The sequence below is a fragment of the Glossina fuscipes genome, unplaced genomic scaffold (assembly GCF_014805625.2).
Source record: "Glossina fuscipes isolate IAEA_lab_2018 unplaced genomic scaffold, Yale_Gfus_2 2, whole genome shotgun sequence".
Classification (NCBI taxonomy): Eukaryota; Metazoa; Arthropoda; class Insecta; order Diptera; family Glossinidae; genus Glossina; species Glossina fuscipes.
Genome location: NW_023998416.1, coordinates 7,827,185 through 7,845,950, shown reverse-complemented (window position 1 = coordinate 7,845,950; position 18,766 = coordinate 7,827,185). Strand labels below are relative to the sequence as shown.

At 33.0% G+C, this 18,766-nt stretch overlaps 1 protein-coding gene across 1 annotated transcript; it reads left to right on the top strand.

Annotated features, from left to right (window-relative positions):
* Positions 1-1,002: 1,002 nt before the first annotated feature.
* LOC119633374 (tyrosine-protein phosphatase non-receptor type 21) lies at positions 1,003-16,209 on the top strand. The gene is made up of 8 exons (XM_038026910.1): positions 1,003-1,393; positions 11,203-11,652; positions 11,816-12,681; positions 12,737-14,626; positions 14,689-14,907; positions 14,971-15,147; positions 15,214-15,537; positions 15,610-16,209. Exons 1-8 carry the CDS (start codon positions 1,309-1,311, stop codon positions 15,736-15,738), a joined length of 4,140 nt encoding a protein of 1,379 aa, XP_037882838.1. The 5' UTR covers positions 1,003-1,308; the 3' UTR covers positions 15,739-16,209.
* The last annotated feature ends 2,557 nt before the right edge of the window (positions 16,210-18,766 follow it).

The following is an 18,766-nucleotide window of genomic DNA, read 5'->3' as shown; positions in this document are numbered from 1 at the left end:
CCATTAAAACCATTAGAAAGATTAACAATTTCTTTTATATATATATATATATTTTTTTTTATATATATTAATAAAGCTATTTTAAGTATATAATAAAGCTATTATATAAATAAAGCTATTTATATTTAAATATAAATTATATAAATTAATATGAAAGGCCAGTTTGATTTTCCCAATGACAAATTAAAGCGGTTGAAAAAGTGTTTGTTGCTATAAGCTTCAACTAGACGATGGGTTATTTAAAGTAGTATTTATTTCTTTGAACTAGTACGAGTACGACTTAAACCCGATAGTCGCCACCTCTTTGGTCGGTTTGCCATTAATATTGCGTCGTTATCTTTTTCCATTTCCTGAACTGGCAATTTCCTATTGACGCCTGGTGTACTTGTTTCAACAGCATTTTTAACAAACTCCCCTAATTCTGGTGTCGTAGTCTCGGTTTGTCGTGTGTTTCTATTGGGTGTCTCACAGAGTTGGGGTGGTCTATAATTCAATTTTGGGTTTAATGATAACAAGTACTTTTTACGCCACAGTATTGGAACATTTGAAGTCGAATGCCCCGTGGTACACGCTGAAGGACTTCGGATAATTAACTAATAAAGGAAACAAAAATGAAAAGCTATGCATTTTAATTAACAGAAGCCGTAGAATAGCTTTCTGTTTCTGCATTGTACTATTAATTAAATTAAAATACAAAACTGTCTGCAACAAGTCACAATTTCAATTTCTAAATAAAAATCAATTGCAACTGCAATTGATTTATTATAATATGAAGCCAGTAAGTAGCTGCTAAATCGAAGCTCTTTGCTAACATTAAAAGCAAAGAAAGCAACCCTGATTGGTATTTTTCTATTTGCTTTTGCTTGCTTACCTTTTTGATCAACATTGTAGTAAGAGGAAAAACTGACATTTTTACATTAAAATTGACGAAGTGAAACTTTTTTTCCTATTTTTTACACTTGCAACAAATTTTGCTTTAGTTTTTTTTTTTTTTATTATTATTTTGCGTTCTTTTCTTCAGTTTACATTAAGAAAAATTAAATGTACAATTTCAAGTGCTTTTCTATAGAAAATGTGTTCAGAGAAAAAAAGAAAAATTTCGCAGTGGTGAAGCCAAGAAAAGCTGAAAGAAGAAAATTGTGTAATTTGTTCCACAAATATTCAAGCGCTTAGCTTTGCTGGTTAAATAGTTTTTGGGGCTATGCACATGGAATGCTCTTTAAAGTAAAAAAAAAAGAAGATATATTTTAAGAAAAAAACAAACATTTGGTCTTAATTGAAAAAAATTGTAAACAAATTGTAACAAAGATGCCCTTAAAATTTCTTAAAAAGTATCGTCAATATAATGTGACTTCAAAGAGCCTGTTTGTCATCTCGGTGCATCATTTATTGGGTAAGAAGTACTGTAGTCTCCTAAAGTTTCCCTAACTTTAAAAGTGGACAAACTACTGTAAGCAAAAAAATAAGCCTGTGCATGTGTGCGAGCGCCTTTATTTCGTTATGCGGGAGTCATGTTCCCATAAAAAAAAAGTTGAAAGTGTGTTTGTGAGTAGGAATTCATTTTTATAAGGCATAACTTTTTAATCTTGGAATTTTGCTTTTATTGGCATTGTCTATGCAGTCGCTAACGTATGCAGTTGTTTGTATATATGGACATATTCGAAAAGTGCAAGTGCGTTGACGTTGTTTTCTTCATCTTTTTTCTTTTTTTTGTCTATGTACTCTGTAATATAGCAAAACCATTGTTGGCTTGAAATATCTACGTATCTGTGTGTATATTATTGACACAAGTTTGTGTCGTGTCGCATTTATAGCGAAATAGCAAAGTACAACAACAAAAATGAAGAGAAAAAATTCCTATCGCATGAATGCGCAAACGCCGCTTTACAGTTGTAAAGTACCGAAACGAAGCCAACAGATTTTACCGACAAGTTCGAAAAGCAAGAAAAAGAAAATATGTTTATTCATATGGATTTTTCTGTTATACTATATATATGTTTTGCTCATAACGCCGAAAGTGATTGAATACACAATGGCAGATGCAAAAAATGTTGAATGTCGCTTCCGCTAATCGTGCTTTCAATAATTATCATCATCATCGTCATCATCATCATCATCATCATCATTAATCACCTGACTAAAAAAGTAAATCTCTCAGAAGACAGTGAAGCAATGCGTGAGAAGTTATATATTTAAAAAAGCCGATTTTCTTATATTTTCTCTAATGGATGGGACTTTCTTTTAAACTCAGTTTTTATATATAAGTCAATATTGAACGAATGAAAAACATTTCTTGATATTAACTGGTGGAAAGGTAGCTACTTTGATGTAAAATTATATATGTAGGAAGATTGGTGAACAATATTCCTTTCGAGCGTCAGATTTTTTCACCTGCACAGAAACCTGATGATTCCAAGTCTATCCTCATCATCGAAGAATGAGGTGTATTTTCATTTTGAGGTCCCAAAAAGTATATATATTCTTGATTAACATCAAATTCTGATTCGGTTTAAGCATGTCCGCATGGCCGTCCGTTTTCCTAGTCGCGAAACTGAACCCATCGATTTCAAATTTGGTAGAAACGTTGAAGGCCTTCGCACGTTGATTGGTATTGAAAATGAACCAAACCGACCAGAGCGCAAGGGGGCAGTGAAGCGTAAATTGAAAGCAACATCGTTTGTCTAAGCAAAAATTTCTGGGGTTTTGCTCGTTACTCACAAATTATAAAAGATAAAAGCCTGAAATTTTCCATATTTATTGTGTGAAAAACTCTGCTACAATGGGCATGCCCACACAGCTTTTTCATTTTTTTGAGGTCTTATGCTTATTAATCATAAGGTAAACCAAGCGAAATATTTAAAACGGTTTTATACCGCAATTTATTCTGCCTAAAAAAGTGTAGATTATAAAATAAATATGGCAACTTTATCGTTGCAATACCCTTGATGTGATTATCACATAAAATGACTTGGAGAGTAGAATGCAAAAAGCTAATTGTGAATTAATTGTGCTGGGCATCACGACATAGTGGACTAATTTTTTCTTAAAAATATCGTTCATATGAATGAGGCAATAAAGGGGTGTTCAGAGTAGAAAACAAAATACATTGATTTTAAATTAATTATGGTGGACGCCACGACGTTATAGATTATTATTTTTTATTCCTTTTAGTAAAGGAAGAGATACATGAGAAATTTTATCCCATTTCTTTTTTTTTATGACAACAAGTAAAAGCAAGTTTCGGCAGTAGCCGAGTATAATTTTCTTGCTTATTTCGATATTCCTTTAATTATATGTTTAAATTTTTAGCCTCAGAACATCTTTACCACTTATAACATCTACAGGCGCATATGATCTAATTATCCGGCCTATTTTAACCATATCTTGCTAATTTATTTATAAAATGTATGGATAATGAATAAATAAGCAAAAAAAAACACAAATTTTTCTCGGAATATTTTCGAAAGCTTTTGCAGCTTTTAAGTCGACATTTCGAAATTTTCAGGTATATTTATCACGGAAAGAGGGACGGATAAACATGCCTACATTGATTTCGAATTTAATGTTAATCAACATTGCCTATGCTTTTGTAGGGTATCTGAAGTCTCCTTGTCGCTGTTGCAAACGCTCTAACGAAATCAATATACCCCGACTCTTTCATAGAGCGTATAAAAACAAATAGTTTCAGATGAAAAGCTCTTTTTCGCAACATAGTGTGCTTCGTAAGTGCCACCTAATTAAAAATAATAATAATGATCTAAAATTAAGTAGATATAAAGTCAAAGTTGGAACTATCCATTTTCTTTTCTTAATTTAATTTAATTTAATTTGATTTATAAAAATAATTCACCGACCTATAAATTATAGGTCTTTTATAGTTCAGTCAATTAACATTGTTTCGTGGGATATTATAAGCAACATTTAAGAAAGATTTTAACAGCAGTAGTAAGAGTAAGTACTAAAATAGTAGCGTAGCTGCAAACAGTACGTACGTATGTATGTAAAGTAGTAAACAATCAAGTAATAACAAACCAAACCTAATTTAGATTAGAATCAAAAATTATAAGGTGATAAAGGTTTTTTTCCTACGCAATGGATGCTTTAGGCCCTCTAGAATACGTTGGCGAAAATTCTACAGTCGCAAACAATTTTCCTCTCGAGTTCCCAGCTGGACATGGCGATTGATGTTACTGTATGTAATTTCCAGAATGACTTAACTAGTCTTTTACCATAAATGAAAATATTGCAGATAGATATTTGGACCGAATCATACCATTTTTTGTGTTGAAACTGCGCTCAAGCGGACTAAGGAAGCTGAGTCGCCTTTGATTTCTTTTGCAGAGCCACATTATAGCAAATAATCGAGGAAAGAAAACGAGGAGGAATATTGGAATTTGGAAGCTGTGTTTTATGATCTGGAATTGCCGACCAATACAAGGAAAAAGGAAAAATTTTTATAGTAGGAAAACATGTCCGAAGCATGATTCTTCCGATTGGTATGCACCACCACTCAAACAATTCCCAGTTTTTTTAATCGCACAACTCTCCATATATCTGTAGATATAGGGATGAAGATTTTTATACTCACGTAAGCAATTTCTGTTTTTATTTTTTTTTTTTTTACTCTCACTTACAATTTCTTTATAATAAAGTCAATTTTGTGTGTGTGTGTGTGTAAAACATACTTAAAAATTTTGTGATATTTATTTATTGGTGTTTATTACATTTAAACTTGGCTGACGCAGGCCACAATAATTTGATGCAGAGTGGAAATATATTCATCAAGCAACAACACATTCAACACCATTTTCATCCCGTGCGGGGTAATTGCATTTACTGCATGCGCTTATGATTACTAAATTGGTCTTTTGCTTAAAGCAGAAATTCCAAAATTTTGGCAAAAATAATGAAATCAAATAATCGTTTTCGATGCTTTTACATGTTTTTCTGCTGCATAAAGTATAGAAGGGGATAACTAAGTATGGAATTAACCAAAAAAAATATCTGCGAATGAAAAAAAAATCGATGGCCGTTTGGGCCAGTCAAATTTGATATGAAAATTATAATAAAATATCAAGTTAGCCATTATTAGCACTAGAAATAAGTTCTCGATAATTTTTGATGAAATTCAAACTATAGTTAGTGTTTATAAAAAATAAAATAATTATCTTGTCCTTTTTTTAAAAGAAGATATGCACACAATTCTTTTTCTGTCTTTCACGTTCCATGTAGCTTTTGCGTGAAATTGAGCATCTTGAGTTTAACGGGATAGTGTTGGCGCTCGTCACTCAAATTAAAACCCAATGGTGTGAGAGTTTTTGCTCAACTGGTTATAGCCTTTGCTCAGTGTAACCCACAGAAAGCTTTAGAGGTAAGCAAAAAGTTAGCTAAGCTGGAGACTCTTACCACAGCTTCGGAAATCGATGCCTTGGAAGTTCAGTTTGGTCGTTTCCTATAAACTCTCATTTTTTAAATGCCACGATAAATACAATTAAATAAATTAAAATATGAAATATATACAATCTCCGATTAATTTGATAGATGAATTCTGGACAATGAGTTTTACGAATAAGAGGGCTGAACTCGCTCTTGCATGATGACATTTCATAACAATCCACCGAATATTGTGGTCCCTGATACTCGCTCAAGGAAAGAACAAAGTACTAAACAAGCTGGCTGGCCTAACGTATCCTTCTAGACTAGATGGACGATTGGCCAGTGGAAAATCGAAAGACCCGTACGGAATTTAGTCACTTAATTCCATATTCGATTGAGTTCCGTGTTCCAAACTTATTGGAACCATATTTGTTAGAAAACTTAATAATCGAAATCCCCACCATTATTATGTATGGTCTTTTGCCGTTTATCAGGTAACTTGCGGATGCCTTCAGAGTCGCCGTTTCACGGTTCCGAGATGAATTAGTCATCAACGAATTTTTGCATATTTTTATGAATCTATTGAAGTTTTCACTTCGTGGTTCCGTGGCGAACTTGAAAGCAGGCAGTTGTGGCGAACATGCCGCAATCGGGAAATATTCCCAGTCCAAGTTGATCATTTGCTGGCTTCATTTTGCTTGAGACGCAAGGACGTATGTAAATTGTCATCGTTTTTTGTATAAAATCTCGCAAACCACCTAACTGCTTCTTACTGCATCTTTACTTCAAGTCAACTTAATAATTTCCTTTAGCTTCAACTGCATTTTTATTCAGTTTAGTTCAATTACATGACATCCTTATCTTTACTCTTTAGTATATAAAGAGCAGCAGCTTGTAAATAACTGAAATTTAGATAGTATAAACGTAAAAGTCAAAACTATATAGATCCAAATTTTCGGCAAAATTGAATCCGATAGATTTTATGAAGCGACAAATTTCAATATAGATAACTTGTTTTTGTAAATGAGATGGAGAGAAACACAACTGTCTTCTTCAAGGCCGCTTCAATCAAATGGTAATGGCCATCTGTATAAAGCTATCATTTCTTCTTCTCACAAGCCTAGAGGGATTTCAGAGTTTTGCTCTTAGATCTTATAATGTCAAGGCATTATCTATGGCATTTTTCTTTTTTTAAATAGAAAACAATGCCAGTTCAACGTAGAATGAAAGGATCAGCTTAATTGGCTTGTTTGTGTCGCGTTTTAGCATGATTTGCCTTCGTATGTTCATAGCCACCATCAACGGATTTCCATTTCCTTTTGTGACTCCAAAGTATGATTCGCGAATCTGATCAAAATGATCAGCGCAAAATTTTGATTCAATTTAACAAGAAGTGATTGAAAGCGAAAAATTGTGGGCAAACATATACACCAATTATTGGTGTGCAACTCGATGCAAAGATCAATAAAGGCCAACTGAAACCCATTCACTTTGTCCGCAAGAGAAAATAATTTCTGAGGTGCACCTTATTATAAAACACATTGACATTGTACAAATCTCCTCAAAGTGTGCTCAAATTGACAGCTCACGCTTAGGGTAATGTGTAATGCCGACAAAACACTGACGTAATTTTCTTAGTTGCATTTATTTACCCACTTTCTTATACATTTAACTAGTAAGGAAATTATATTTGACTGTGACCGAATATTTGATGCACTCATCTTAAAAAAGACTAAAGAAAAAATGAAACAAAATGAATGTTCATAGTCCATAATAGTGGGTTGGAAGCGATTGATTTTTCCGTTTTTGTAAAAAAATACGTGAAGATTTTTATCGTGTGTCTGGCGTAACGTTGAAAAAAGGAGAGAGAAAGGCAGACAGAAGGAATGTTCTCAGTGTATCTTGCACGATAGGCGCGTCCTTTAACCAACAGTGGCCCATTCGCCATATCAGTCTGGGTGAAAAGCTTAAATATGAAGCCGATATCTTCATTTTTGGTGTCAGAATAATGTTTCCCACGAAACGTTACACAAATGGACAGATGGGCATGCTTAACAGCAAAATTTACGAATAAAATTTTGTGAATCGTGGCAAAAATAATCATAAAATATTCCAGTATGGAACTAAGAAGAAGCAACGTTTAGTCACGGGCTTCTGGACGGATCATTATTTCCTCAGGTACCATTCGCAAAACATGGGTATGTCCGATATCGATTTATGCAGACCCAGCCAAGGGGCGAGAGAGACGTCACATCATATTCTATGTGAATGTAAGGCTAACTGCAGACACCATATGTTTGGCGAGCATTTTACAACGACAGACACGGTATGATGTTCCGATCCAAAGAAGGTTGCTGGATATATAAAAGTCCTAATACTGGAGGACTAGTACGATAGATCTTCTAGATCACTGTACGGTTTGCCCACGCAATTAGTAATAATAATAATAATGTTGGATCCAAAAATGATTCTCATTAGTTTAATAAAATACGTCCGCAATTAACTTTCTATTTTTAATGGACCAAGCCAAATTCATTTAGGTAACCTCATTATTGCAACTCTGACGATTTACAGTTCGAAGTTAACCTTCAAATTGATGATAATTTCGTAGAAGTAGTTCTACAACATCACGTGTGCATCAAAATATAATATATATATATATTATATATTATATATATATACATTTTATATTTTTTTATTTTTATATTTTTTTATTTTATATTATTTTTTATATTTTTATATTTTATATATTTTATAATATATTATATATTTGCTGTATTGTATCTTTAAACTCCAATGTATAAGAACTAAAGATATCGACCTCCTCATGCTACATTTTTAAAATTAAAAATCCCTTCAACTAATGGATGCCGTATATCTAGTGTTAAGTCAATTTAGAATGAAATGCCAATCAAGAATTTGTACAACGCTACATTATAGGGCGATTAGAGTTTCTCTCTGTGTGTTGCAAGCGTCTTGACCAATTGGCCATCTTTCGATGTGGGATAGAAAAAGTATCAGAAAATATATTAAATCTGTTTTTATACTTTTCTAGCCACAACTTACGCAATTCTCGGCAATTTCTACAACTCACATATTGTTTCAGGAAAAGTATATGTAGTAGCTGTGTATGCATATCTGAATATGTTTTAAATTTTATATTTATTTATTTATCTTCATTTTTTTTTTATTTGCTTTTAAATATTTTTATGTTTGAAAAATGACTGAAAAGCACAACAGAATTATTTGCTTTATTATTTAATAAGGCAATAAAATAAATAAGACCGTATTTTCTACCTCATGCCGTCACCCTCCCTTCTATTCAGTAACTGATAATTTGTATTCATATTGAATGACAGCTGGCGTTTTGATGTTTTTCTCTAAACGTTGCTTTACGTTTAACGTTTGTAATAAGTGGTTTATTTCAGTTTATTATCATTTCGCATTTCTCGATGTGGAATTTGCGGTCTTTGCAAACAGATACGAGGTCTAATTCGAAAGTTGTTTTATTGAATACTCTTACACCACATATGATACAAAGGAACGTTGGATCGTCAGACCAGAGTTTTCGTATAATAACTTATTTTGAAAAATTGTTGTATGTGAATATTGGTCGGCGGGTTTTTCTTAAATATTTGTGGGTTCAAATCTTAAACGCCGTAGAGGTTCCAATAAAACCGGTAGCCTTAGATGCTGCTGCTTTAAGGTTTTGGTCTTAGAATTTATTTCTCTGACTATTTTAACAATAGTAATAATAAGCCATATTGTTTGTTGTATAAAAATTTAGGTAAAAACAGGCTATGCTACGGGAAAATACAAAAGAGTTACGTTGTTTGTAGGGTGGTAAAAAAAGTACTTTGAAATTTTCTTAAAATGTTTTTTCAAGATATTTAAAATTATATCTTTAAATCCAATACCGGACAATTTGAGGTTATGTAACGTTGTTTGTTGTATAAAAATTTAGGTAAAAACACGCTAAGCTGCGGGAAAGTATAAAAGCTATACGTACAATAAGCTTACTTTGTTTGTAGGATCATAAAACAAGATGCCTAAGAATTTTCATGAAACAAATTTAAGATGTGTAAGGCTGTGTCTGCGAATACAATGCCAGACAATTTGAGGTAATGAAATATTATAGTGTAGTACAATAATTTCCAGTAGACTACAGGACAGTGTATTTTGTACTAGAATAAATTGTATTGCAGTATAGTGTATTTTGTACTAAAATATATTGTACTACAGTACAAAATATTTTGTACTACAGTGTAGTGTATTCTGTACTGAAATATATTGTACTACAGTATAGTATATTTTGCACTGAAATATAATGCACTACAGTATAGTGTATTTTGTACTGGAATACACTATACTAAATTATAGTACAGTATAGTGCATTTTGTACTGAAATATATAGTACTACAGTATAGTGTACTTTGTACTAAAATATATTGTACTACAGTATAGTGTATTTTGTACTGAAATACATAGTACTACAGTATAGTGTATTTTGTACTGAAATACATAGTACTACAGTGTAGTCTATTTTGTACTGAAATATATAGTACTACAGTGTAATGTATTTTGTACTGGAATACACTATGCTAAATTATAGAACAGTATAGTGTATTTTGTACTGAAATATATAGTACTACAGTGTAGTCTATTTTGTACTAAAATATATTGTACTACAGTAAAATATATTGTACTACAGTACAACATATTTTGTACTACAGTGTATTGTATTTTGTACTGAAATATATAGTACTACAGTATAGTGTATTTTGTACTGATATATATTGTACTACAGTATAGTGTATTTTGTACTGAAATACATAGTACTACAGTATAGTGTATTTTGTACTAAAATATATTGTACTACGGTGTATTTTGTACTGAAATACATAGTACTACAGTGTATTGTATTGTACTACAGTACAAAATATATTGTACTACAGTGTAGTGTATTTTGTACTGATATATATTGTACTACAGTATAGTGTATTTTGTACTAAAATATATAGTACTACAGTATAGTGTATTTTGCACTGAAATGTAATGCACTACAGTATAGTGTATTTTGTACTGGAATACGCTATGCTAAATTATAGTACAGTATAGTGTATTTTGTACTGAAATATATAGTACTACAGTGTAGTGTATTTTGTACTGATATATGTTGTACTACAGTATAGTGTATTTTGTACTAAAATATATAGTACTGCAGTATAGTGTATTTTGTACTAAAATATATAGTACTACGGTATAGTGTATTTTGTACTGAAATATATAGTACTACAGTACAAAATATATTGTACTACAGTACAAAATATATTGTGTAGTGTATTTTGTACTGATATATATTGTACTACAGTATAGTGTATTCTGTACTGAAATATATTGTACTACAGTATAGTATATTTTGCACTGAAATATAATGCACTACAGTATAGTGTATTTTGTACTGGAATACACTATGCTAAATTATAGTACAGTATAGTGTATTTTGTACTGAAATATATAGTACTACAGTATAGTGTATTTTGTACTAAAATATATTGTACTACAGTACTACAGTGTAGTGTACTACAGTACAAAATATTTTATATAGTACTACAGTATAGTGTATTTTGTACTAGACAAAATTGACTGTATTTTCAAATCCCACTATATCTCAATTGTAATTATTTAATAGAGCGCTGTTAACTCGTTAACAGAGTTTTGCTAACAGAAATGCTAGGTGTCTTTGATAACTAAATTCGAATTTATCTTCTTATCCTTGAATTAATGTTTGTTTTAAATATGAGAAATTGAATCTTTTTTTCACAGATACCAGCACCACTGTAGATTGCACGATATCGTCGGAAAGTAAAGGTCAAGAATGTCTTGATAATGTGTGTCAACGGTTGCTAATACAACAGCCTGAGTTCTTTGGTTTGCGTTACGTTGTCAAAGGAAAAGAGAATGAATTGAAATGGGTTGATTTGGAGCGATCTTTGAGTCGTCAATTGGAAAAATATGCAGCCGGTACAAAAATCTTTCTACGTGTTCGCCATTATGTAACAACAGGCGTAAGACACTTAAGTGATGAAGTAACGCGTTACTATTATTTTCTACAATTGAAAAACGATATTTATGAGGGTAAAATTGCTTGCGATATACGTACCGCTATACTACTGGCACTTTACTGTCGTCAAGCTGAATACGACAGTTATCAAAGCGACAAACAAAGCAAAGATTATTTGAAAAAATCGTTAGTCTTACCCAAAAATCTTCAAGGTAAGCATTTACACATCTGTGAAATGTGGACTTTACAAGCTTTTTCCTTTTTCCTTAAGCATAGAAAAGTGAAAAGCGTTTATGAAGATTATTCACTGTGTAGTTGTGATTCATTATCACGCATATTTATGATGTTATTCATTCTCTATAATTATTGTTTTAGGTTTAGCAAACGACGATAATCTACTTGACAGTCTCATACTTGAAGTCTTGCAGCAACATTCGGGCATACAACGCCTAACTACTTCGCAAGCAGAAGAAATGTACATACAGTGCTGTCAGCAGCTAGAGGGTTACGGTGAAGAACGTTTTCAAGCCAAGGATAATTTAGGCAATGACCTAACTTTGGGCTTAGCAATTAATGGTATGGTTGTTAGTGCTGAAAACGGCAGACAATATTTTCCTTGGAAAGACTTTCATACAGTAACTATAGATAAACGCACTATACGCATCGAACAGAATAAGGCGGACGGATCTTTATTTGTCGGCTCTTTTATATTCTCTGAAGCCGATACAGCTCGTTACTTTTGGAAACTTTGCATAACGCAACATAAATTTTTTAAGCGCCATATCGATGAAGATTCACCAAGTATGGGCGAAGTTGAGAGTGCAAACGGTATTTCATTAAGCGGTCTTGGAGCGGATACTCTAAATTCAACCTCTTTTAGTGGATACGATTTAACCGATTCCCGTGAAGATTTATTGTTGGAACAACGTGCTATCTATACTTCGGGATCTTCAACCAATACGGTATCTATTGGTAATCATTATCAAACTCAACAGGGGCAGGAATATATGTCAGTAGCGCCATCGCAAATGATGAATCCTCACAGTTCAGCTTTAATGTCTTCCAATATATCTTTGACTGCTAGCCATCAGTCCGGAGGAGGTGGTAGTAGCGGGCGTGGAACTCACGACAGCAATGGTGTAAACGGTAGCGCAATGCATGTAGGACGTATAGCCGGTGGCGGTGGTATAGGAATAGGAGCAACAACGAGCAGTCCCTTGGGGCAAAACTGGCTGAGTAAAGTAAGTTACATGTGTTTTATAAGTTCAATATCAACTTAACTTTTATCTGCTTTAGGAATACTCTCACGACTATGTTTCGTCATCTCAGCATATATCAGATAAAAATTTGGATACCCGTCTGCAGAGTAGCTCTTGCCAGGACTTAAGCAATAACAATAATTTACATAGCAGTTCCAGTTTTTTAAGCCACACAAACAGCAATAACGCTAGCGGTCACATATTATCTGTCGATGCTCATGAAAGAGAACGTCTGAAAGCTATGCTTCCTACGTACAGGCCTGCACCCGATTATGAAACTGCAGTACAATTAAAGTACAGAACACCATCTAATGAGTTGCATAATTTCAATCAATTACAGTATCAGGCTGCCCATAATAATGCAGCTGCTTACTATGCTGGTTCACAGCCCGACGTCCATCAGGCAACCGCGGGTATGTATGGTGAGGGTTTGCTTTTGGGTCATTTGCAAGCTCATCGTTACCCTGACGTAGCTCAACCAGCCGCCGCGATGCATGCTCATCATCATTTAAGTGCTGCGGCGGCTGCCGTTGCTTCTGGCGTCAATCTTTCAGCGGGCAACAATGTCTACATCGATCTATCGCAGCGCTTGCAAATGATTAGATCAAAGTCGCCACCCCCTTATCCCGTCAATCGATTAAGTTCTTCTTCAACACCAGACTTAGCGGTTGCATCCCATCGGCCATTGTTAGGTTACAGAGCTTATGTATCCGGTTCTTCGCCCGATTTAGTATCAAATAGAAATCTTCTAAATACACAATATCCTTACGCAAGTAGCGGTGTAGCAGGTAACAGTAATATCACAACCTCTTCGGGTGCGACAATGATACATCAATATCCCTACATTGGACATATGGGCCATTCGCAAACTTATTTACCGCCACATGGTACTTTCGAAAATCTTAATATGATTGAGGAGCAACCGTCCATTATGTCACAACTTAGGCAGTCCTCTTTAGGTCAGGCAGCAGCGACGGCAGCTAGTCAAACTTATGAAACGCAAAATTCACCTACAATACCTATAGCAGGTTATAGGACCACGACTGTAACGACGTCACAAACTACGCAACCAGCTGACTTACAACACAATGCCATAAATGGTTCCATTGAACCTATATACGAAAATGTACCACTGCCACAATATAGCAATGGTAACAACAACAACACAACTTCTACTGCGCAACAGCTCCGAGATGACGAACAAAGGTCGTCGAGCTCTTCGGCTAATAATAGTGAAACGCTTAGCGTAAGAAATCGTATATCAACAATAAGTGGGCCTCAAAAACAATCTTCGTCGACACACCTACAGCAGGATGACGAACCCGATGAAATTTCTATGAACATAAAAAAATTCAATCATCAAAAACGAAACGAACGGGCGGCCAGCACTGAAATGCAACTACTAGAGCCAACACCACCGCAACGAACCATGAGGGCAGCATCGGCAGCTCCTGCATTGGGCAGTGAACAACCTATAAAAATGACTCCCCCTCCTCGACAACATAAAGGGTTGAAAAATATCAACTCTTTAGCAGCAGTAGATGTTATACAACCCTCATCTGCGGTGACGGTTACGAACACCTTATCGCATAACGATTCCATCGCGCAGCAGTTTTCGGCTATGAATTTATCTAACAACTCGTCATCCATACATAGTAGCATCTTGGATAGCACCACGAAGAGCACAAACACGACAACTTCGTCCACAAAAACTGAAAAACAACGCAAAAAACGTTGGAACTTTTTGGGACGCAGCAAAACGCCCGATAAACAAAAGTCAGCTACACTGGGTCGAGAAAAAGCCTACACTAACAGTAAATTGCAGAAAATCAAATTAGCTCAAGATGATCTAAATTTGCATCATCGATGGTCGACTGGTGTGCCAAAATTACAACCCATTTCCGGGCAATATTCCAAGGATAAATTGGTACTATCGTCTTGAAATGTTTTAAAAGGAATTTATTTCACAAATTCTTTTTTCCCTTTTAGTGTCAAATTCTTCACGATAAAGTGAATGATTCTCAACTTTTTATGGAATTTGAGGCCATACCCAAGCGTCGCGAACTTGCTCGTTATGAATGCGCCCTAATGGAAGAGAACGCTATGAAAAATTCCGACCCCAATTTCTTACCATACGATGATAATCGTGTACGTTTAACACCGACCATGGAGAATAGACATGGTTACGTCAACGCTTCGCATATATCGGTATTGTTTATTATTACAATTCAAAAATTAATATAAATAATTTCGTGCAAAAAAAAATGTTAGGCCACTGTGGGTACTAAGCAGCGCTTCTATATAGTCGCTCAATCGCCGCATGATGATTTGACGACACGCATTTTCTGGCAATGCGTTTGGGAAGCAGATGTTTACCTAGTAGTTCAACTTTCGGACGAGTTAAATTACATACCACCCACTAGCAATCAACGTATGGAGTTTGGTCTGGTGAGCTCTTCAGTTTTGGAAAATTATCGATTGTGACCCATTGTCATCGTTTATTTTAATCCGTAGTTCCAAGTATATCAGGAATTTTCACAAACTACCGATCGTTGCATAACAAGTAAATTACGTTTATATAACATGCAATCGCGGCGTTACCGTTCCGTTTGGCATTTGAATTATATCGATTGGGCTGAACAAAATTGTCCACGTGAAGTGAATCATTTTCTTGATTTTCTCGAGGAGTTGAACTCCGTACGTATGGCTTCCATAAACGAAGTGCCACCAGGTCATAACACCAACCCGCCGGTACTTCTCCATTGTCTGGAGGGAGGAGGACGATCCGGCGTTACTTTAACAGCCGATTTACTATTATATACTCTAGATCATAATGAAGTAAAAGAATATTTCAATTTTTATTCAGTCATAGGAATGGATTTACAATTATTTCTATATTTACCGTTCTAGGATTTAGATATACCTCGGGTCATTGGCCAATTACGACATCAAAGGGATAGCATCATACCTTGCTTGGCGCAATATAAATTCATTTATAGCGTTCTAATTACATACTTAAAGAGAACGAGATTGATTTAGTGCTCGATTCGAAAATTACTTAGTGAGAAAAAAATAGAAAAACATACAAAACACGTCCAATTCTTCTTACAAAATTACTAACAATATGTTAATTAGTATTCGGTTCCAATTTTTTTTCTAATCATTTAAAAATTAAGTTAAAACGAACAACTTGTAGATTTTTTTTTTTTTTGCCACTGTTATACAAGGGTGCTTCCTTTGAAGAAAATTTATTAATAGTAGTTGTAAATATAAATTAATGTCTTTGTATTTTTTTTTTTTTTTTTTGTTATTGTATAAAAGAAATGTGTAAGTATTCATTTAAACTGTATTTTTCCTAATATTTTCATATTTAAACATTTTTTTTTTGTTTATAATTTGTCGCAAACATAATTAAATATGTTGTATGTTAGGAAATAAGAACAAATGTACGGTAAATAAAAAACAAATTATGTGCCTTGCTTTCTAAGCTAAAAATTAAAATAAAATTTATATGCTAAAGAAAACTATTAACAATGTATTTTATTTATAATTCACTTAACTTGAACGTTGTTCATGTCCGAAAATATGATTTATATTTGAAATTTTAGTTTCCTGGTACAGGTTGCTGTAAGAAATCGTAGTATGTCTAGTAAAAGAATATAATAATCGAAGCAGTTGTCATTGAAGTAGTGTGTCCTTAATCAGTTAGCTGTCGCGACCTTTTTGAAAATTGTGCCCTTAAATTCTGTTAAATTCTTTAACCATAAGTGCAGAGTCGTTTGCAAGAACCTAAATGACGTCTACCACTTATTCTCGTTATCGGACTCTTTAAAGTCCATTAAAGCAACATTGCTTAATACGCGCGATTTACCTATGTCATATTTAAACTAGCTTTTATCCTTAAAAAGTCGTTACGTTTCGAAAGTGAATTATTGTCAATTTATTATCGGTTGCCAGGCTTATGCATGTTTGCGATGGCTTAGGGGTTCATTTGCAATTTGGTCCTGTACCGGTTGTAAGTGTGGCCCTATGGTGATAGTGTACATGCTTTTTTTTCTTCTTATTTGTTTTATTATACTTATACTAAATTTTATTATTAATTAATATAAGTTTTGCATTAAGAGCCAATTGAACTTGACTGTTATTTGTTTAGTTGAGTTTCTAGTATAAGTCGAATAAATAAATAAATAAATAAATAACACAAAATCTTACCATCGAATTCAACCGCTATGTACCCAGGGAGTTCCTCATTTCTTTATTATCATTACCTGTAGAAGTCGTTGATTAATGTTTTTACAAACACCTAATAATTGTATGAGCACAGCGACACAATCCAGGTCCCAATTTTTCAACCAATTATTGTTAAAATATTAAAGTTTTATAAAGTTTACATTATTTTGCACCAAACTGAAAGGAAAGAAATGTCCCCTAAGACAACAACCGCATTCTTTCATTTTTTTTTTTGAGGTTAAGTTAAAAAATCGTTTAAATTTGGTAAGAACATTTTGAGTCCAGGCTTGATCTGTTTTTTTTTTTTTCAATAAAATTCGACTCTTAGCTTAATTTTCTAAATAAATCGTCTTAAAGCTTCGTTCAGAATTAAATGTGATTACATATACACACATACAAATGACTTCGCAAGAATTCGATCCGAGTTCAACTTACCGCCAGTTGTTTTTTCGTTGAGACCATAATTAAAAAAAAAAAAAATTAAGCTCGCGTTCTGTACCGCTCTTTAAAAAATTACTTGAAACGAATTATAATAAAAAAAATAATGCCACTAAAAAGCTTTATTTAATACAAAATAAAAAAAAAAAATAGGCTATAAAATAAATTCTGTAAGTTTTATAGTTAGAAGAGTTTGCAAATACGTATTTTCCTCATATTTTCTACTACTTATATAAAATATATTATATTTAAAGACTAAATTGCGCCAACAAGAACTTTCAAGAACAAAAAAAAAACAAAAAAAAAAAAAAAGATGAAAAAATGAATTTTTTTTTTTTTTTAAACGAAATGAACTAATTTCTGCACACTTTTTATATATTTATTTCTTTTATTAATTTTTAATTTGTAAAATGTTAAAGATGCGAATTGAATACATTTTTTTTTAAATAAATTATCTTTCTTTTCTTTTTTTTTTTCTCCACTAAATAAATAATACATTTATTTATATTTTTATGTATATTTTTTCTTGCAACAATAAAATATTTTTTAATACATTATATGTTGTGTTGTTGTTATTTTAATGTCTTCATTTTATATAATATATTTTTTTAAACAGAATATATATGTAAACGATCTTTATTAGAGATTATTGTTGTTGTTGTATAAGAGAATGTTGTACTTGCTTTGCTTGTTTTATATTTTTGCTTCTGATTCCTTATAAATTATCCTCATATATCTCTGTTTATTGCATTTTGTTCATATAGTTTACAGATACATATATATATTTACATGAGAACATGATTGGATGATGATACGTATATTTAAGCATGGAAGGAATTATAGATGCTACGACAAAAGCCCATTCAACTAAAAACTAAGAAAATTAAGACGACAATTATAGTTTTAAATAAGTTATCAAAATGTTGAGATCTTTATTAAGATCCCTTTAATTAAGAGCTTTTGTTGTTAGACGCAATAAACTATTTTATTTAAATACAGTAAAATATTAGTTGTACGTTCAAGTCTTTTAGTGTCTTTTCTTTTTTAACTTTTAATTTATTTTATTTTTTTTTTTGTAAATTTGGCGAAATTTCTACTTCTTTCTTCTACTCTTGCTTTTTTTTGTTTTTGTTTTTTTTTTCGCTATTTTCCTTATACACCACTTAGAAAAGGAGAAAAGTCAGCTTGAGGTCTAGTTCGTAGGCAGAAGATATTTACATACCATGCTGCCAACAATTGAGTGTTTGTAATGACGAACGCGAGTGTTGAAAGCACCGATAGTAGTCCTCTTGTAACTGTGTGCATATAACGTAAGGAACAGAATATAAGACGCACGACGCTTTATTTCTCGACTTTTTCTACTCTTCTACTCTAAATTCTTTAAACATTACTTCAACGA

What these genes read in the sequence shown, in the direction of transcription:
- LOC119633374 (XM_038026910.1), top strand. Translation starts at nt 1,309, where the DNA reads ATGCCCTTAAAATTTCTTAAAAAGTATCGTCAATATAATGTGACTTCA. An exon ending in CTCGGTGCATCATTTATTGG is followed by an intron (nt 1,394 to 11,202) that starts GTAAGAAGTACT and finishes TTTTTTTCACAG; the next exon opens with ATACCAGCACCACTGTAGAT. An exon ending in GGCAAAACTGGCTGAGTAAA is followed by an intron (nt 12,682 to 12,736) that starts GTAAGTTACATG and finishes TATCTGCTTTAG; the next exon opens with GAATACTCTCACGACTATGT.